The sequence below is a fragment of the Ooceraea biroi genome, chromosome 1 (genome assembly GCF_003672135.1).
Source record: "Ooceraea biroi isolate clonal line C1 chromosome 1, Obir_v5.4, whole genome shotgun sequence".
In the NCBI taxonomy this organism is placed as follows: Eukaryota; Metazoa; Arthropoda; class Insecta; order Hymenoptera; family Formicidae; genus Ooceraea; species Ooceraea biroi.
This window is the reverse complement of record NC_039506.1, coordinates 20,767,190-20,785,022: the sequence shown is the minus strand read 5'-3', so window position 1 is coordinate 20,785,022 and position 17,833 is coordinate 20,767,190. Positions and strand designations below refer to the sequence as shown.

General features: G+C 40.1%; 3 protein-coding genes across 3 annotated transcripts in view; 2 read left to right on the top strand and 1 right to left on the bottom strand.

The window, feature by feature from the left end:
- Positions 1-358: 358 nt before the first annotated feature.
- On the top strand, positions 359-7,604 carry LOC105278523 (glutamate receptor ionotropic, delta-1). Its single transcript, XM_011337674.3, has 9 exons — positions 359-732; positions 1,101-1,174; positions 3,484-3,657; positions 3,904-4,130; positions 4,242-4,351; positions 4,534-4,727; positions 4,918-5,023; positions 5,092-5,281; positions 5,605-7,604. The coding sequence occupies exons 1-9, from the start codon at positions 663-665 to the stop codon at positions 6,137-6,139; spliced, it is 1,680 nt and encodes a 559-aa protein (XP_011335976.1). The 5' UTR covers positions 359-662; the 3' UTR covers positions 6,140-7,604.
- Positions 7,118-10,684, top strand: LOC105278522 (glutathione synthetase). Its single transcript, XM_020031352.2, has 11 exons — positions 7,118-7,310; positions 7,625-7,808; positions 7,880-7,955; positions 8,056-8,189; positions 8,286-8,328; positions 8,474-8,547; positions 8,633-8,800; positions 8,943-9,096; positions 9,352-9,459; positions 9,546-9,832; positions 9,986-10,684. Exons 1-11 carry the CDS (start codon positions 7,211-7,213, stop codon positions 10,107-10,109), a joined length of 1,452 nt encoding a protein of 483 aa, XP_019886911.1. The 5' UTR covers positions 7,118-7,210; the 3' UTR covers positions 10,110-10,684.
- LOC105278563 (vitellogenin receptor) overlaps positions 10,137-17,833 on the bottom strand; it is a 26,595-nt gene continuing 18,898 nt past the window's right edge. The window contains exons 41-61 of the mRNA XM_026969735.1: positions 17,558-17,749; positions 17,352-17,472; positions 17,124-17,261; positions 16,763-17,030; positions 16,457-16,665; positions 16,071-16,259; positions 15,865-15,989; positions 15,605-15,726; positions 15,236-15,423; positions 14,859-15,037; positions 14,477-14,709; positions 13,925-14,244; positions 13,431-13,670; positions 13,148-13,327; positions 12,720-12,889; positions 12,568-12,656; positions 12,239-12,467; positions 11,928-12,090; positions 11,508-11,799; positions 11,272-11,401; positions 10,137-11,140 (exon numbers count right to left, since the gene is read on the bottom strand). Of these exons, the coding sequence (XP_026825536.1) occupies positions 11,039-11,140; positions 11,272-11,401; positions 11,508-11,799; positions 11,928-12,090; positions 12,239-12,467; positions 12,568-12,656; positions 12,720-12,889; positions 13,148-13,327; positions 13,431-13,670; positions 13,925-14,244; positions 14,477-14,709; positions 14,859-15,037; positions 15,236-15,423; positions 15,605-15,726; positions 15,865-15,989; positions 16,071-16,259; positions 16,457-16,665; positions 16,763-17,030; positions 17,124-17,261; positions 17,352-17,472; positions 17,558-17,749 (3,879 nt within the window). The 3' untranslated portion in view covers positions 10,137-11,038. The remainder of the gene's footprint in view (positions 11,141-11,271; positions 11,402-11,507; positions 11,800-11,927; positions 12,091-12,238; positions 12,468-12,567; positions 12,657-12,719; positions 12,890-13,147; positions 13,328-13,430; positions 13,671-13,924; positions 14,245-14,476; positions 14,710-14,858; positions 15,038-15,235; positions 15,424-15,604; positions 15,727-15,864; positions 15,990-16,070; positions 16,260-16,456; positions 16,666-16,762; positions 17,031-17,123; positions 17,262-17,351; positions 17,473-17,557; positions 17,750-17,833) is intronic.

Genomic DNA, 17,833 nt, shown 5'->3' with positions numbered 1-17,833 from the left:
AGTAGTAATCAAAACATGGCAACACAAGAAAATTTTAACATATGGACGCACAATTTTTAACGGTGTACATAATTATCAAGTTTTATCACTTTATGTATCTTTACAAGTAGCTAAATAAAACCAGGATAAATAAACCAAAAGAAGATCGCATCTATCTGAGATTATCAATTGTCGCGTCTATATTTGACAATTAATTAAAACATATGTTTGGAGCGCAAACCGAAATAGATAACGCATATGAAGATGGATAGTGAGATAGATATACCAAAAGATGGATAGCATACATTTTTTGATGATAGCACACATAATTTTTGTGAAAACGATGCTTTAATTGCTATGCAAACCAATAGGATCTCTCAGAGGACAACCACGGGTGTTGCTTCGAGGGTGGACGGCGCCCGCGCGTACAGGACACCGTTGGGGTTTCTGTCAGTCTTATTCCCCTCTTCGGACACCCTCGACGTTCGCGTGTCACGAAACGGCTCGTCGTTACATTGCTGTGGTGCTGGTCGGTCAGAATGCTTGGACGAGTGTCAGTATCGATTCACCTGGTAACTGGTTATGCCGCATCGTAAGGAGCACTTCCGGCCCGGAAGATCCGCTCCAGGATCCAATGATCTGGACGCGCGCGGATTAGATGTAGTCGGTGATATCACTGAAGGATGCACCTCCAACAATTCTTGCTCGGCACGTTCACACTCGCGACGTGTTGCCGTATCAGTTACGGGCAAAGTAAGCTTTTGGTTCTAATAGTTTATCATTACGATTGTTTTCTGATGTACTTTTATTTTTCATTAAAATAAAAAATTTACGGTTTTACGCGATTTATTTAATGTCTTGAGAAAGAAGATTAAATGTGAATGCAGCGAATGTGGAAGTTGAGTAGAAAATTAGAAAAGCAAGAAATTTTTCAAAAATTATTCTTATTAAATGGAAGTCCATAAGGACATAATTAAATCATTAGAGATTTGTTTGCCGCCTAATAGATGAATGTGAATAGGAATAAATATTAATGTCAAGTTCAAAGCTGTGTGAAAAGGCATATTTAACGTACCAATGTTTCATCTTTAGTTTCATGAAAGACGATGTCATGTTTTCAGATGACACAAGGACTGACGAGGAAGATTCCACAGAATCAATAATACCCGCGGAAATGAAAATAACGTCATGGAACGTAAGTTTAGCAATACGTTATATTCCATGCGAGAAGGAACTGATGAAACTTATAAATATATTATTATCTTTCACGAAGAATAATTGTTCGTTGTCAGAAATTAATTTAATATATGTACAAGAAATGTGACAAGAGTTTCGGTGAGTCTCGTTGAAATTGCACGAAAATGGAATGCATTTACGCAAAATAACGTTGTGCAAGGTCTCAGATATTTGTAACGTCGCTTTGTATTCCTGGAAAAATTAACAAGATTGGTTGATAGAAAAATATCCATATTTATTGACGCAACCTCCAAACGAGAAATCCTCGTTAAACATACTGCAATACGCGTAGCGTAACGAAGCTAATAACGAGAACTTTCGCTATTTACCTTGCGCGGGGCAAAATGGTCTCTCTTGTAACAGCGATAAAACGTGGTACAAGGTATAACAGTATAATTTGATACGATAACGAGCCTAAGGCGCTGTTTGCACATCGAGGCAACTTGTCAATGTTCTCCGAGGAGATTTGGAAAATCATATCACGCATAATTAGCACATACGTCAAAGACACTTTAATATAACTACGCTGTGTTAAGATAAAAAATTAATTAAATATTAATTTATTTAAATATTGTAATAATATGACAATTGCAGATTAGAAACCAATTGACGTTGTACCTAGGAATGATGCGAATGTATCGGTACATTGTGAAATACTTGAAATGCAACCCAATTTTATTGTGTCCTTCATGATGACATTAAGCACATACTTTTATGAGTGCACTTGGCGATGAAAGTGATGCACAATGCAGTGTAAATGTCGCGATGTAATCTTACAAGTGTCTCCGAGCAAACAGCGCGCAAATATTTGCGACATTTTTATTGTACGGTCTACAAAATAGCCTCTACGCGTGTATTTAACGTTGATTATTCGTGACTGCATTTGTAATGTGTCAACGGACGGCTATTAAAAACGAAATTTTATCCTAAGGAATCTTATGAAGAACTTATCACCGTGATGTAAGAATAACAAAGTGGAAATTCGTGTTGATTAACTTTTCTTACGTAAGCGCGCGTTTTACATATTAAAAGGGGAATTACGCCGGATAATGTATTCAAAGAACCATCCACGAAAAACCACGGATATACATCACGTCTCAAGTGACAATCCGTCACATGATTTATCGATCACGCCGACAAAATGTCCTACTTTCCCGTATTGGCGGTGTAAAAAACCTAGAATTACATAGACATAACGCACGACATAAAATCGTCAGTTCTCGTCCTGCATATGTGAATCGTAATTCACCCCTTGGTAAAACCGCTGGCAAAAGACCGCGCAGTAAAAATACGTCGCAATTTCCAGGGAACAATTTGCACATAACAACTTGCACATAACAACGATCCTAATCGTGTCGCCTGTAGTAGCCAGTAGTTTTTCTAAATAATGCATAATTACGAACATATCCGAAAGAAAATTATTTATTGTAGCATGTCAGAATTTGCGGTCAGCAACGCGAAAAGAAATCTTCGCAAGAAGTCTTCGATCTTTGCAAGAAACATAATAAATGTATCCGAATCGCCTGATATTCTCACATTAATGCATTTTTCAATTTATCTTTTGATGTATAATATTATAAAATTAGCCGCTGCGTTATTTTTCTGTAATAAAATTTTCTCTAGAGGGAAAGAACGTAAAGAGAACTTTTTGTGCTCGCTGAGGGTTCAAGAAGGGCTCGGAAAAGGCTGAAGGAAAGTGGTTTCCGCGGTAAGGCACGCGATGCCTTCCACGCACGTGGTGGGATCGCGTGTTTCGCGTGACGCGGTAAACAAGTGAATGCTAATCGAATAATCGAGCACACCGTTAGTATCACATTACGTGGCTAATAAGTATTGCGTCAAGGGATATATCTGCCGATATGCCGCATTTGACGATCTTCATCGCGCTCATTAACGCGTTCCTGCTGGGTATACTAATATGTTGAACGCTCTTGTCGATGGTGAACCGAAATGATCGTAAACGATATCAAGATAACGGATGCTCGAAGATGATAGCGAAGATGATGAAAACGACATCAGAGATGAACTTCAGCACGGGATAATAATAGTGCGATATGATGTAACTGGATAAAAGTACACGCGTTGCGCATAACCGACTCTTAAATGTAATCTCTCCATCTTTCTGCGAGATAAGTTCACACTTATTTCGAACAATAAACTTACAGTTGTTATGAGCAGACAGAATGTTGCATTCTCTATATGTAAAAATTGCGAGCACCTAATTAATGTAATGGATATTGATCGCAACGATACGATCAATTGTTGCAGGATATGCCATTTTCCGGATTAGTGCAGGAGAATGGAACGTGGGTGGGAAAGGGCTACGCTTTTTACCTGCTGAAGCTGCTTAGCACCAAATTAAATTTCACGTACACCATCGTGCCGCCTAAAGAGCACGTGCTGAGCAGACGAAACGGAATATTGAGCTTACTCTACGAAAATGTAAGTACGAAAGATAAGTCTTCTGAATATCAATATCAACCTTAACTTTCCAATTATCCTCAATCTTCATCAATCAACAAATTATTCAAAATATTGACTCTTCTGATAATAGTGCGATAATTATTATCGCATTTGCGCACATGGATTAAATCTGAATTAAAATGACAGAAGGAATTAAACACGTAGAATTAACGTTTCCATATAAATGAAAAATGTGCCGCTTTTATATCATTTCTGCTCAAGCAGAAGGTGGACATGGCAGTGGCTTTCGTGCCCATCTTGCCGGAATTGCGAAAGTTATGCACGTTTAGCACGGCCTTGGATCAAAGCGAGCTAACAGCGTTAATGAAACGACCGCAAGATTCTGCCACCGGTACCGGATTACTCGCACCATTCGATCAAACCGTTTGGCTGTTGGTCCTGGCCGCGGTGCTCTCTGTCGGGCCAATCATTTTCATATTCACCAAAGTCAGGTTCGTCAAAGGGTCTTTTTATCGACCTGCAGAAGAGCGCATTTCGAAAGGACATCAAAACGCATTAATCTTCCGCAACGTTATTTTATATCTCGATGTATGATCTTGTAGGTCGAAATTGTGGCACGATCCTAATTCCGAGAGGTACACCTTGCCCTCCTGCATGTGGTTCGTGTACAGTTCCTTGCTGAAGCAAGGAACGACCATGATCGCGACGACAGGTACGACAGGGAGGAAGAAGCGCGGGTTGCAATTTGCACATTACGACGCGACTGCGATTACCGTGACAGTCTAAGTGTTGATTGATCGGTTTTGTGACAATTTTAGAATGACAAATGCGCGACGAGCGTTTCGAACGTAATTATTGTTAAGTTGCATTACATTAATGCATGCTATTTCGCAGACTCGACGCGCCTCCTGTTCGCTACATGGTGGATATTCATCTTGATACTGACGTCCTTCTACACGGCGAATCTGACCGCGTGTCTCACGAAGCCGCAGATGACTCTGCCGATCAGCTCCTTAGAAGACATAGTGCAGAAGAATTACCAGTGGGTCGCTTACAAAGGGCGCACCCTCAACTTCTTGCTTTCTAATGTAGGTCCCCTCAGAATTTCAGATAAGCATGTCATTCGTCAAGATTATAAATTGTTCATGCCTGCCTGATAACGTAGTGTTATGTTCGCGCGAGGTAAACCTGATAAGAGAGCCGACAGCGTCGGTTTGATTACATCGTAGTAAAATGCAAAAATAATTACGAAAATGAAGCGTTCTAATGCGTTTGCAGCACACTTCGGAAGACTTGAACATATTGAATAGTAAACCATTGAATGGCCACTACATCTCGACGTACGAATATCCGGTTAAAAACATCCTCAACGCAGTCAACAAAAGTGAGTACCTAACATCGATAGAACTAGATCTCGACGAGCACACGTTAACGAAAAATGTGAATTTTTAGACAAACTGTTCATCGGGGAGGCCCATTACCTCCAAAGTTTGATATTCGAGGATTACATTAATAAAACTCGCAAACATGTGGAACACCAGAAGCGATGTACATATGTCATCATGTCGAAGACAATTCTTCTTACCGCTAGAGCGTTCGCCTTCCCTGTAAACTCCACTCTGGTGAAGCCGATTAATAAAGAGTAAGTGTCGCGCTCGAACTGACAAACTTTGATCTCGAAAAATCGATGACTAAATAAAGATTAATATATAACTCTCTGTCAAAATTTTATAATTGTATTATTATAATATAGATGTAATCCTTGAGCATATAGTATCTCATCCAGCCGGATAATTTATTCAAAAGTATTTTAGAATAACTAAGATTTAGAGAATTAAGATTTTAGAATAATTTAGAATAATTAAAATTTATATTTCTTTTTTATTATTAACAACATGATTCAATTACCAAAATTGTTAAACCAAGTTAAGAGAGATTGTTCCTAAATCAATAAACATATTTCAGGCTGATGGCACTGGTGGAGGCCGGTATAATAAAGCGCGAGAAGCTGAAGGATTTACCACTAGCACCGATATGCCCACTAGATCTTCGCTCGAGCGAGAGGCAACTTAGGTTTTCCGATCTATCCCTGACCTTCCGCGTCGTGCTGGTTGGATACGCGATCGCCACGGCAGTCTTCCTCGTTGAGATCCTCGCCAGGTGGACGATAAACCTTTGCAAGCGACGAAAGGGGACGACCAGGTGGAGCGTTCGCTCGCTCTGCTGTACGTGGAAGACCAGATCGAAGACCAGGTCGAAGAAGAACGTCACCCCGCGTCCGAATCACGTCATGATCAACCGCTTGTTAGATAAACGAGGAGCGAATCCGCAGAAGATAAGCCCGCTTTCGTTGTACCAGAACGCCCCGCACGGTCTCGTTCAGGGAAAGAAGCACTGCATCAATGGACGCGATTACTACGTCGTGTTCGACCGCTACGGCGACCAAAGATTGATTCCAATCCGGACGCCATCCGCGTTCCTCTTTCAGTACACGACGTAGAATCCGTGGAACTGATTATCAGAGGCTTTCAGGAACTCTGTCCGTTCCAAGTATTACACATCCTTCGCCGAGTATTACGCATGATCGACCGTCCCGCATAATATATATTGCATCAGTGTAATCTGAGCGTATTGTTAATTCATTCAAGCATCATTCGCGGAATGATGATTTAAAAATTCATACCAGTTGATATAATTCTATGTACATAGAGTGTGTGTCATGTCGGAGTACTTTCTATAACCCCTTTTACGTGAGATGCGTGCTCTGTATAGTTAGATAAGCGACGTCGGGAACTGATTGTAGCTACCTGTGATAGCGAGTTGCTGAATGATCGAAAATTCAACGGGACAACCGATAGACGAACACTGAGGAGATCTCTGTTCGTCGAAAGAGGAGATAATCGACTGATGTTGCAACTTCTTTCCTACTTTGCACAATTAGGAGAAGAAATAATGATACGTACAACAATAAAATGATGATTTTAGAATGAAAAAAAAAAATCGATTTTCAGATTTCTGTTATCGTATCTCATTATTATTTTTTCGAGTTACCAAACGCGATTGGACCAGAAAATGAACACTTACCAAACGATGACAGGAATTACGCATTCACGCTGCAATTCGGTTGAAAAACGACGGTGCGAAGCACGCAGGAGGGATCTTGATCGATCCCGGGACGGCGCGGCGTTGGCGAGATCGCGACTGTCGACGCACAATAACCTCGCACGCCGGATCTGCGGCCTGCGGGTCGTGACAAATGCAACGCATCTCGGGCGGAGTTCCGCACACGCGAAATTAGCATCACGCGACGCCAACGAGCGCGAGAAACGCAAAAAATGCGGCTCGTACGCGATTCAAACGCGATTCGTCACTTCATCGCGTTTCACAACGGCTCGCGATTCGAAATCGGGTGAACGGCGCGTAAAGTTTCACTGGACGCCCGAAGGATGGCGTCACCATGGATTTTCACGCTCCGATCGAGCACGCGATAACAACTGATTACGAGTCACGTGTTACGTCACCAAGATAACCTATCATCGTCGCATTTGATCGAAACCTTTAATTCTTTACCATGAGTGTCTCTCGGCTGCAGCCCTGTATCCAGCTTCCTCTCTCGGAGGACGTGCTGAGAGAAAGCGTGGATAAAGCGAAAGACTGGACGCTTATGCACGGTAAATGTCTTGTTAGCGACAAATGACAGTTTTAAAGTGGTTAAACATATGACGCACGCAACAAGTGATCGGCCTGGTTGTTTCGTGAATTTCGATGTAAAAATATATGTGAACATAAAATAATTATCGTGATAATTATAAATAGGATAATTTTTCATATTATATGTACAAACACTTTGTAATATTTACAATGTAATTAGAGAATTACTAATACAGCGTTTTGTAAAATGTTACTTTGTAATGGTATTATGTAATAATAGTAATAATTAAATAATAGTAACAATTATCTGACGATATCGTGTTGTGTTATTCAGGAATATCCGTACGGTCCAAGAAACAATTTAGCAGAGATCAGATACAGGTACTACCATTCACACTGTTACCATCTAGCTTCCCTCGAAAGTGTTTCAAGAGTGTAAAAAATGTGCAGACTTTATTAAATAGGCTCGTTCACAGGGTTGCTTATGACCGGGAGTTTATTACAAATAGCTTAAGAAGGTATTTTATTAAGCAAACCTGTAATTTTCACTGAAATAATCATTTATTCTAATACGATACTTTTGATTTAGCACGATCCAAGCAGACCCATTCACAGCAAAGTTGTTCCAGATTTATGAGACAGTCTACAACGAAGGTTTCAGCCAAGTATGTTTTAATATTTTGCAGATTTTGGCAAAAGAGTTCCAAACAAAAATTGAACACTGATGAGAAACATAAAATATTTATTATTTTTTTTACATTGCAGAACATAAGCCTTGGATTGTTAAGATCGGATTATCTGTTGCACGGGAGTTTGAGCGATGAAATAAAGCAAGTCGAGATAAACACCATAGCGTCTAGCTTCGCTGGCATTAGCACTGCCGTGTCTGAATACCATAAGCAAGTATCTAATACAAAGAATTTGTGTCACGGCGCAATTGCTGCTGGAAAAACGTGCTGCTTTATTTAATCTTGTGTCTCAATGAATTCTTTCAGGTATATCTTAGCAGAATTAGGACACGCAAAGGAAGCGGATGATGTGAGTTAATTATATTCATCATCGAAAAGTACAATTGCTCATCTTCGTATCATTTCTGACGTCACAACATTTCGCAGGCTAAAATGCCTGTAAAATAACGATAAGAATCAGTGTTGGCCGTTTGTTGATTGTTGTTATCTGTAAGATTCCAGATAACAATGCCCTTACTGGATTTTGCGAGGGACTGGTATACGCGTGGCGATTGTACAATGACGAGGAGTAAGTTCGAGATTGATCACGGCAAATTTTTAAGTATTACATATTCCTAACTAAAAACTGATGAAGCGTTTAAAAAATGTTTCAGGGCTATTATATTGTTTGTTGTTGAGGATGTGACTTACAATATATGCGACCAAAGGTTCCACGAATTTAAGATCCGTCAAATAAATCCCAAAATCAAGATTATCAGAAGGAGTTTAACGAGTCTGGCATCAGGAGGATTAAATCTGGGGCAAAACAAGGAATTAATTGTGTAAGCTATTTATGTCTCGAATAATTGAGAGAGAAAGAGAGGAAGAAATGCTTCTCAATGAATAAGTGTCGACAAATGAATATATACGAACGTCGGTCACGATCTAAAACGTAATTGGATCACGTCGTTTCAATTATTCCAGTGCAAATCAGAGAGTGGCTGTGGTTTACTATCGTTCCGGTTACGAACTCGAAGCTTATCCTACGGAGAAGGAATGGGACGTTAGATTGCTGATTGAACGTTCCCGAGCGATAAAATGTCCGTCGGTACAGTATCACCTGGCAGGCACCAAAAAAGTATGTTCTCGACTTGTTATTTGTCTGTAAAACAATAATATGAAGTAAATCTGACAAAAATTGCACTTGCATAAAATTTGGACAAAATATTGAGAAAAGTGTTACGCGAGATTTAAAAGATGTTTGCCATAATTAACATTACTCGAAACAATTTTGCGACACGTGAGAATCTATCCTGAGAAATGAATTGAACAGAATTGCAATTGAAAAGAAAAGACTTTAGTAACTATTTTATTCTCATCGCTTCGTTTTCAGGTACAACAATCCCTGGCTCAATCTAGCGTCTTGAAAAACTTCTTGGAGGACGAGGAATCCGTTGCTAAAGTGCGAGAAGTGTTTACCGGCCTGTACACATTAGACTTTGTAATTGACTTCATAACACATTGTGTTCTAACACATTTTACAATTATTTAATTAGTGAGTTACGTTGAGATTCTTTTCGGTAACAGAACGACGACGGAGAGAGAGCAGTGGCGATGGGCATAAAGGAGCCGAACAGGTTCGTTCTGAAACCGCAGCGGGAAGGCGGCGGAAATAACGTGTACAACGACGAGATAAGGACGCGGTTGGACTCGATGAAGGACTCGCAGGAAAGAACTGCATGGATTCTCATGGATCGTATTTTTCCTGCTTTGCAGACGAACTATCTGATACGCGCCGCCGAGGAGCCGTCAAGAGATAACGTCGATTTGTCGGACGTCGTGACGGAACTCGGCATATACGGAGTGATAGTGGGGTGAGAACGGGCATTCTATTTATTCCTACCCGAGATGTTAAAACCAATACACGAACGTTCATGTTTCATCCATATATGAGTGTCGTGTGGCAGTACAACTATTATATAATAGTTATGAAAAAGTAATAACATCATGTGATATCACTTTTCTAGGGACAGTAATCAGATAATGCTTAACGAGGAAGTTGGGCACATTTTAAGGACGAAATTGGCGAGCGAGGATGAAGGCGGGATTGTGGCAGGCGTCGGTGCCATTGACAGTCCTTATTTAATATAAAACAAACTGATCTCTAGAGAAATAATTGCTGTAAATATAATATATTTGCAACAATCTGATTATACACACGATATCTACAAATATGTGATACACGCCAATTGGTTACGCTGTAAATATTATAATTATTTTCTTTATTGTCTTTATCCTTATGATACTGTGTTTCCTGAACACTTTTTAATATTGTCTACTTTTGCACGAGATTGCGGGAATATCGAATAACTCGTTAGAAAATCGAACTTCTACACTTTTCATTGCATTTAAAACGAAACGGGAAATAGACTGATTAAAAAGGTTTACTTTACAAAATATGAAAAGTTAAAATGGATTTCTTCATCATTAATTCGCCTGTATTGCTAAATTCTTGCTAGACCTTAGCCGATAAAAATTTTATTCGGCTTTGCACAAAGTTATAAAAATGTAATCCTAACTTATGCAGAATGTATATAATAAACAATATATATATATATATATATATTATAATATAGATATAAATACATATATATGTACAAAATGTTGGCAGCCTTTAGCGCTCAAAACATTGATATCGTTGCGAGAATAAATATATTTTAATATTTTACATAGCGATTCTCTTACTTGCCGACCAACTTTTACTCAAGGCAAAGTCAGTTTTGCCCAAAAACTGCCTACAGACAAATTGCACAACGATTCTCAATAAATTAAATTACCTACATTTTCAGACTTAATACTTTATCATTTGATACTCTGTGTAAGTATACCTCTAATACACAAGACAGGCTAATATATCACCGATATGCATTTCTATATACATTTGTACCTTTTATCGAGGCTTGATATTTTCAACGCCGAACGTTGAAAGAGTCCGTAATAGAGTTAGATGTGTGTGTCTTGATCTTCACAACTCCGGTATATTAAGTCTTCATATCACACTCGGTTTTCTCAACCGGAACTCACTTTTGCCATGTGAAGGAAGTTGAGATATCCCGCATCTCATCCATTTCCAATTGCGCCGGAGTTCGTCTCAGCTTCTCTATGCTACATTCCTCCGCAGCCTGCAAACAATGTTGGCATCTAATAAGATACTAGTTTACACAGTAAGTTTTAGATAACAAGGTAATTAAATAGAATGAGTGCACCAAGATCCAAGCAGGCAAATGCAGGCAGAAGACTTCAGCACACTTACCTTTATTACATCCTTATCGATAGGATTCGCGTACTCGTGCTTCCCGGGAGCTAACTTCGAAATTGACTGATCGAGCGTCACCGCGACCTCGTCCGCACGATCGTACGACGGGTTTTGGAAGCGGATGCTGCTGAAACAGCATTATAATATATCATTACTCCTGCATGACCAACGAACGATTTATGTCAGTTATGTTAAAGCGACTTCTGACCGAACCGAAAGAGCTTCGGACGCACCTAACTTCGGAGTTCGTTGAAAGCAACTTGAATTTGCTCTTCTGATAGTAACAGTAGCCAATAGTGGACACCATCAGCAGAATGATCAGAAATGTAATTATTATTGTGCTGTAGCTAGACCGATTCTGCGAATTAGCGTTGGCACTTGAACTACGTATCATTCGACTGTCGTCCTCCGTTCTGCAAGTCTCGTTCGGTCCTACCAGCTTTCCGTCCTGGCACATACACGCCAGCCCGCTTGTGTCCAGAATGCACATGTGAGCACAATTATGGTCCTCGCAAAAGTTGGTAACTGTCGAACAAAATGCATGATTTAATGTTATTCTTATTGAAAAAAAATTACTTTCTAGTTTTATTTATTACTTTCATTTATTGTCGTTATATATGAAATATAATTACGACCATGTGCAACGTGCTCACCGTATGGACGCGTGGAAATGTGCATAATAGCGAAGTGCCAATATTTCTGATCTTTGCCTATGTTCACCGTTTCGCACGATTGCTCGCCGTACAGCTGACACTTCTTTATCCCATGTTGTTCAGTGACGTAGAGTGAATTTTCAAAAATACCAAGGTTTAACGACTGCGGATGGAAAATTTTCTTATTATAGGAATTATTCCACTTGTGCATTCGATTCTCGCGATGTACTTGCATACTCATGCACAACCGACTCTTCTCGTGATACAACGGCGGAGAAATAACTCATTGAAAAGAAGATTCATTGACGTACATGTGCTTTTACGAACAACTGGCGATCAGTTCCATCAAGACTGGACGACTCGATGACCCCGTGACGAATGTCGGACCAATACAATCTAGATTTCATATAATCGATTACCATCCCGACTACAGGGCCCACATTTTCTGAAATGATCGTCTGTATTTGGGTGCCCTTCATGTATGATCGGAATATTTTACAGTTCTCCGACTGCGTATCGGTCTCGCTCCAAAACAGCCATCTGCAATGTAACTCGTTTTCAGATTTCGTATCATTTAAAGTTTAAACGATAGATTCGTTAAAAAAATAGAGAAAAGGCGAGGCATGCGGGAAGGAAGTACCTATTTGTCGGATCAACTAGGAGGGATCGTATGTGCACCCATCCTCTCCGAGCCACCGTCGCGCACTTCATTTCTTCAAAGTTGCATACCTTTAATTAATAAATTAAATGAATAAGCAGTTCGCGTAGTACTTAAAGCACGGAGGAACGTACCTTGATGTAACTTATAGTCATTCTCTCGACGTAGTAAACGTTATTGGTAATCCAATCGACCGAAATATGTGACGGATACCTGACAAAAGTTGAAGGATCTATCGGATTCCCGATCATCCTGCTTATGTTGTGCGTTCCCAAGTCCATTTTACTAATAGTGCACGAATCGCCTGTAATTATTTTCAAATATTTTATCTCACTATTTTTTCATCTAGGCTACATAAAGAGCTCCGAAATCGATTTTTAAACCTTTAACTAAGTTTCAGAATTAACTTTCTTCTGTATTCTTCTTATGATATGATAACTATTTGCATTAATTATAATAATTATAAAACTAATATTATAATTAATTTCAGCATTAATTAAAATAATATTACTTAATAATTAATTTAATAAACATATGCAAGATTTGCTGACAAGAGACTAACTGTTACTCCAATAAATGGCGTTCTTGATAACGTTGACGTCAAGACCGGTGATCCTGATCATATAATCACTCTCCAGTTCCGACGACACGTCGATTATTTCAATGGTACGTGAACTCGGTGATATTCTTCTGATCAGGTGTTCGTCATCGGAGACGACGGCAAATATCTCCATCGATGGTCCTAGATAATTATCATCGATCATCATCATTTTGAATAACGAATATGTAAAAAGCAATAAACAATAATGGTAATCATGCGATAAAGAATTGTGAAGATTTCTTACCCGTCGCTTTGCAGGAAACACCATCGTCACGAATAACGTATCCATCGAAGCACGAACACTTGTACGAGCCCTCGGTGTTATCGCAAAGCTGCGCGCAGGTCACATTCTCGCACTCGTTTATGTCGACGCAGGACATACCATCGTCGTCCAGACGGTACCCCTCTATGCAACCGCAAACTCCTCCCTGCGGAGTCTTAAAGCACAATTGTTGGCACTTGTTTTCCTTCACGCAGGCGACAACTGTGAAAAATAAAAGAAAATAATGCGTCATACAAATCTGAACATATATATTAATCTGTAAAATATTAAAATTTATGCATTGCGCGTTCTGCGTGATTCATCAGTCATAATTGATTAACAAAGAGAGATAGAGACAGAGAAAGAGGGAGAGAGAGAGAATTTTATTCGCATATTCTACTAGATCTCTCACAGCATAATGATAAGAATTGTTTAACCGATACTTTTGATGAAATTATGGTTCTTCAGCTACGTACAGCATTTCCCCTGTTCATCACTGTTGTCAGCACAATGTGCAACACGGTCGCATACTTGGCTGTACGGCAGACACGTGCCAGTGCTGGAACATTGGAACTCATCGCATTTGATCGACGATGTGACATTAAAGGTGATATCAAACGAAATTTCATGGTTGCGGCAATTATCCTCATCCGAATGATCGCCACAATCGTCAACTCCGTCGCACGCCCACCTCTTCTGGATGCATTTCCCATTTCTGCAAGAGAACTCTGTCGGAAGACAAGTCGAGCAATGATGCTCGTCGTCGTTTTTCGGGCAATCCTGAACACCGTTGCACCTGCGAGAAAGAGATAGAGAAAAAGAGAAAAAGCATGATCAATGCGTTTATTATATTTATCATAATTCTTATGATTATCATGATGTTTTATGTATAAAGTCTCTTCAAAATAGATACTATCAACGAATTTTGTAAGTTTATGTAACCAATTTAATTACAAATGAATTTATTATGTTATTAATTTACTGTATATAAATTAAATTAAATTATTAAAATAGAACTGTTTTCTCACTTCTGCCGCTTCGGAATGCATATATTGGTGTTGACGCATCGGTATTCGTCATCGGTGCAACCAGAGTGCGATATTCTTCCTTTCTCACAGTATTTCTCGTCACTGTTGTCACCGCAATCGTCGACATCGTTGCATTGCAGTGACAAAGATATACAGAAACCATTCTCGCACTTGAAGTTCTCGTTGCTGCATTCTAGACACCCTCTTTCGTCTGATCCGTCCTCACAATCTTCCTTTAAACACAAATACGCGATATCATGTGAAATTGAAAAAATAACAACTTTAAACGAATGTAGAACGATAGATATTAATTATGATTAATTATTGAGCTTTGGTCTAGCTAAAATTGTAACTTGTAACACATGAATAATCGTGAACTCACGTCGCCGTCACACTTCCACTCCAGAGGAACACACTGTCGCGTTTCCTTACACGTGAACGCGATTGGTGGGCACGTGTGTTTTTCACAGTTTATCTCGTCGGAAAAATCGGAACAGTCGGACATGCCGTTGCACACCAAGATGGTACTTATGCAATTTCCGTCACCACACCTGAACTGGTCTGAAAGTTGTGTTCAACGTATTACAGTACATTATATGTAACACAATTACAATACGGGAAGTACAGGAAAAAGTAATAGGTGATACAAGTAATTGCTGCGAGCCACTAGTTTCATTAAAGTACGAAGAAATGAGGAGTTTGTTTGGTTCTTATTCGTCGTCAGTTAATCATAAATTAATTCTCTTTTTTTCTAATTACTTATATTGCATCTCGTACAGTTCTTCTCGTCAGAGTTGTCGGCGCAATCGAAATGCCAGTTGCAGTGACCGGCCAAGTCTATGCACGAGCCGTCCTCACACGTAAACTGCTCTTTGCCGCAGGAACTCAATGCCTTGCAGCCGACCATCTCGTCGACATTGTTCGGGCAGTCTGGGACGCCGTCGCACCTGAAAAAATCGCGATACCTGTCCGTGATATTCATGTCACATCAATTTACAACGCTTGGTTTAAAAGTTAAAACTGCGCAAACTGATAAGAGATTTTCTCTTGACTTGAAATGCGACGACGCTCATCAAGAGATGCGATTTCGAATAATCCGCGCATCTTGCAAAGATACGCGAAACGTACCATTTCTTCCGATCTATGCAGGTACTCGGATTGCACCTAATCATGTTGTTACGACATTCCGGCAGCGAGACGCACGTACGATTGTCCGCGGCCAGCATCTCATTAGGTGGGCAGGCGCAGACCTGAAAGTTATTCAACAAATGGTTCCACGTCCCGACCTCACTTCAATTCACGTGATTCAATTTTGTGATTGTTAATCGACATTTTCGCATCATTCACGTGAGACCTTCGACGCGCACTTGTACTACCGATTTACTTACGAACTCTGTGGTTGAGATGGTCAGACACATATGCGAACAGTTTCCGTTGTTTCTTCGACAACCGTTCTCCTCGTGAATGCTGACATTGCATAGTAACACCATATGCAAAATCTCGTCGTTTATGTCTGGAAAGAGAAATCGCTCTCTTCTATCGTGTTCTTAATTCATCGGTGTATGTATCATCTTCTTAAAATATGTCAACTCACTAAATTCACGTAGATCGAGGTGATACGGCATCATGTAATCATTGTCGGATATCCAGGATAAGACAGTCGACCCTAATTGACTCCAATACAAGTGTTTTCCGGTGGAAATGAAGTTTGTAGGCCTTTTCATTATATGAGGCAGGCGAAAAAAGCTCCTTCTGAGATCTTCGGTAAAGATACTTTCGCGTTCTTCTCATTGATTACATTGTGCATGTAAATATATGCAACATAATATTTTCGTTATGTAAAGTATGTGAAATAAATGGACGATACAGTGGTTTAACAAGATATTTTACAAGCTTCTGTGAAAGAGGAAGAGAAAGGAAACGGAAGAGGAGGATAGAAAGAAAGAGAGAGAAAGAACTTAAATGCTTTTATGTACATACCGTGCATAGAACTGGAACTCTGATCGACAGAAAGCACCCGTTCTCTGATGCTGTTGTAACATATGGATATCTTTGGACCCTGGAAAGAAAAAGTATCTTGCTTCGATGGCGACTCGAGACTTGTTCCGTCCATTTGCAGCCTATGTACGTGGAATGTTTCTTCATCCGAGTACGTTCCCGTGAAGTCCTCGAAAACCACGAACATCATGCTGCAACATGCGAGACAACACATTTACGACCATTTCATCGAAAAGATTAACGGTCATCCGGCAAAATGACAATTAGAGGGTCAATGGAATGCCATACCCCTTCTCAGGCAACAATATGATATTGTAAGGCCGCTTGTCGAAGCGTAAAATCGTCTTCTTGTTGGATTCCAGGTTCAACACCAGGATAAGCTTGCTCTTCGCGAATGACAGGTACAGATTATTACTGATGTAATCATGTGCCATTCCTGTTACTACATCTTGTATGTCGAGAACATGCGGTGTTTGCTGGAATACTACGTAGCCTTTGCTGTTTGCGGGATCATAGCGTAGGATATCATTTGTCGGAGTTACCAGAATCACAGTGCCTGAAACGAGTTTAAGGGTCAGAGGAAATTTCACATGAAAAATGTCAAATATCCAAGCGCGCTTCGTCCTGAATTGAGATCTTGAAGACATACCAGTTAACGAATCATATGTCACCGCACTGAAGAGAGAAGTCGTCTGCAAGGGTTTTATATTCGGCATTCCTATCAACTCGTCATAGTACTCGACAATCTCCCTACGCGTGATTATAATAAGATAGTCGTTCCTCATGTCTGAAATACACGTTCGTTTATAGTAGAAAAGAATACTGCGCGAAGACCGTTACCGGCATCCGCGCGGAATTTTTCAGACAAGTTTTTTACCTTGACAGGTGTGATTGTCAGGGTTTAGCTTTTTCCCCATCGCACAGGCGCACGTGTAGCCGCCATTTCGTTTCAGCAGGCACAGCTCGGAGCACGGATTCGGCTGGCACGGATTCTTAAACTGAAATCAAATCGTACGTCGATTGAGAGCACGGATCTCGCAGGGTGCCATATCCAATGCTGCACCCCAAAATCAACCACCTTACCTTCGGTTTGATCGCCGAATGATCGATGTGGATACCCATAGGTGTATCGCTACTTCTCACCAGCATCGTCCAGTTCTTGCCGGTGAACTTGTCGCAATACTGTATCGTGTTGGAGTTCCAGTCGCTCCAGTACAGCTTGTTCTCAAAAACCGCTATGGAAAACGGATGGTGTATCACGTTTCCCAATATGACCTGCGATTCGAACGAGTTACAAACTTCATTCATTTCTGGTAATGCGATTTTTAAGGAAAACAGATGCAAAAGGAAAATGAATGC

Excerpts from the sequence above, each read along its gene's own strand:
- LOC105278522 (XM_020031352.2), top strand. The coding sequence starts at position 7,211 with ATGAGTGTCTCTCGGCTGCAGCCCTGTATCCAGCTTCCTCTCTCGGAG. Across the intron at positions 8,190-8,285 it reads GCCGTGTCTGAATACCATAA|GTATATCTTAGCAGAATTAG; the intron begins GCAAGTATCTAA and ends GAATTCTTTCAG. Across the intron at positions 9,460-9,545 it reads GCCTGTACACATTAGACTTT|AACGACGACGGAGAGAGAGC; the intron begins GTAATTGACTTC and ends TTTCGGTAACAG.
- LOC105278523 (XM_011337674.3), top strand. The coding sequence starts at position 663 with ATGCACCTCCAACAATTCTTGCTCGGCACGTTCACACTCGCGACGTGT. Across the intron at positions 733-1,100 it reads CCGTATCAGTTACGGGCAAA|ATGACACAAGGACTGACGAG; the intron begins GTAAGCTTTTGG and ends TCATGTTTTCAG. Across the intron at positions 5,282-5,604 it reads GTGAAGCCGATTAATAAAGA|GCTGATGGCACTGGTGGAGG; the intron begins GTAAGTGTCGCG and ends AACATATTTCAG.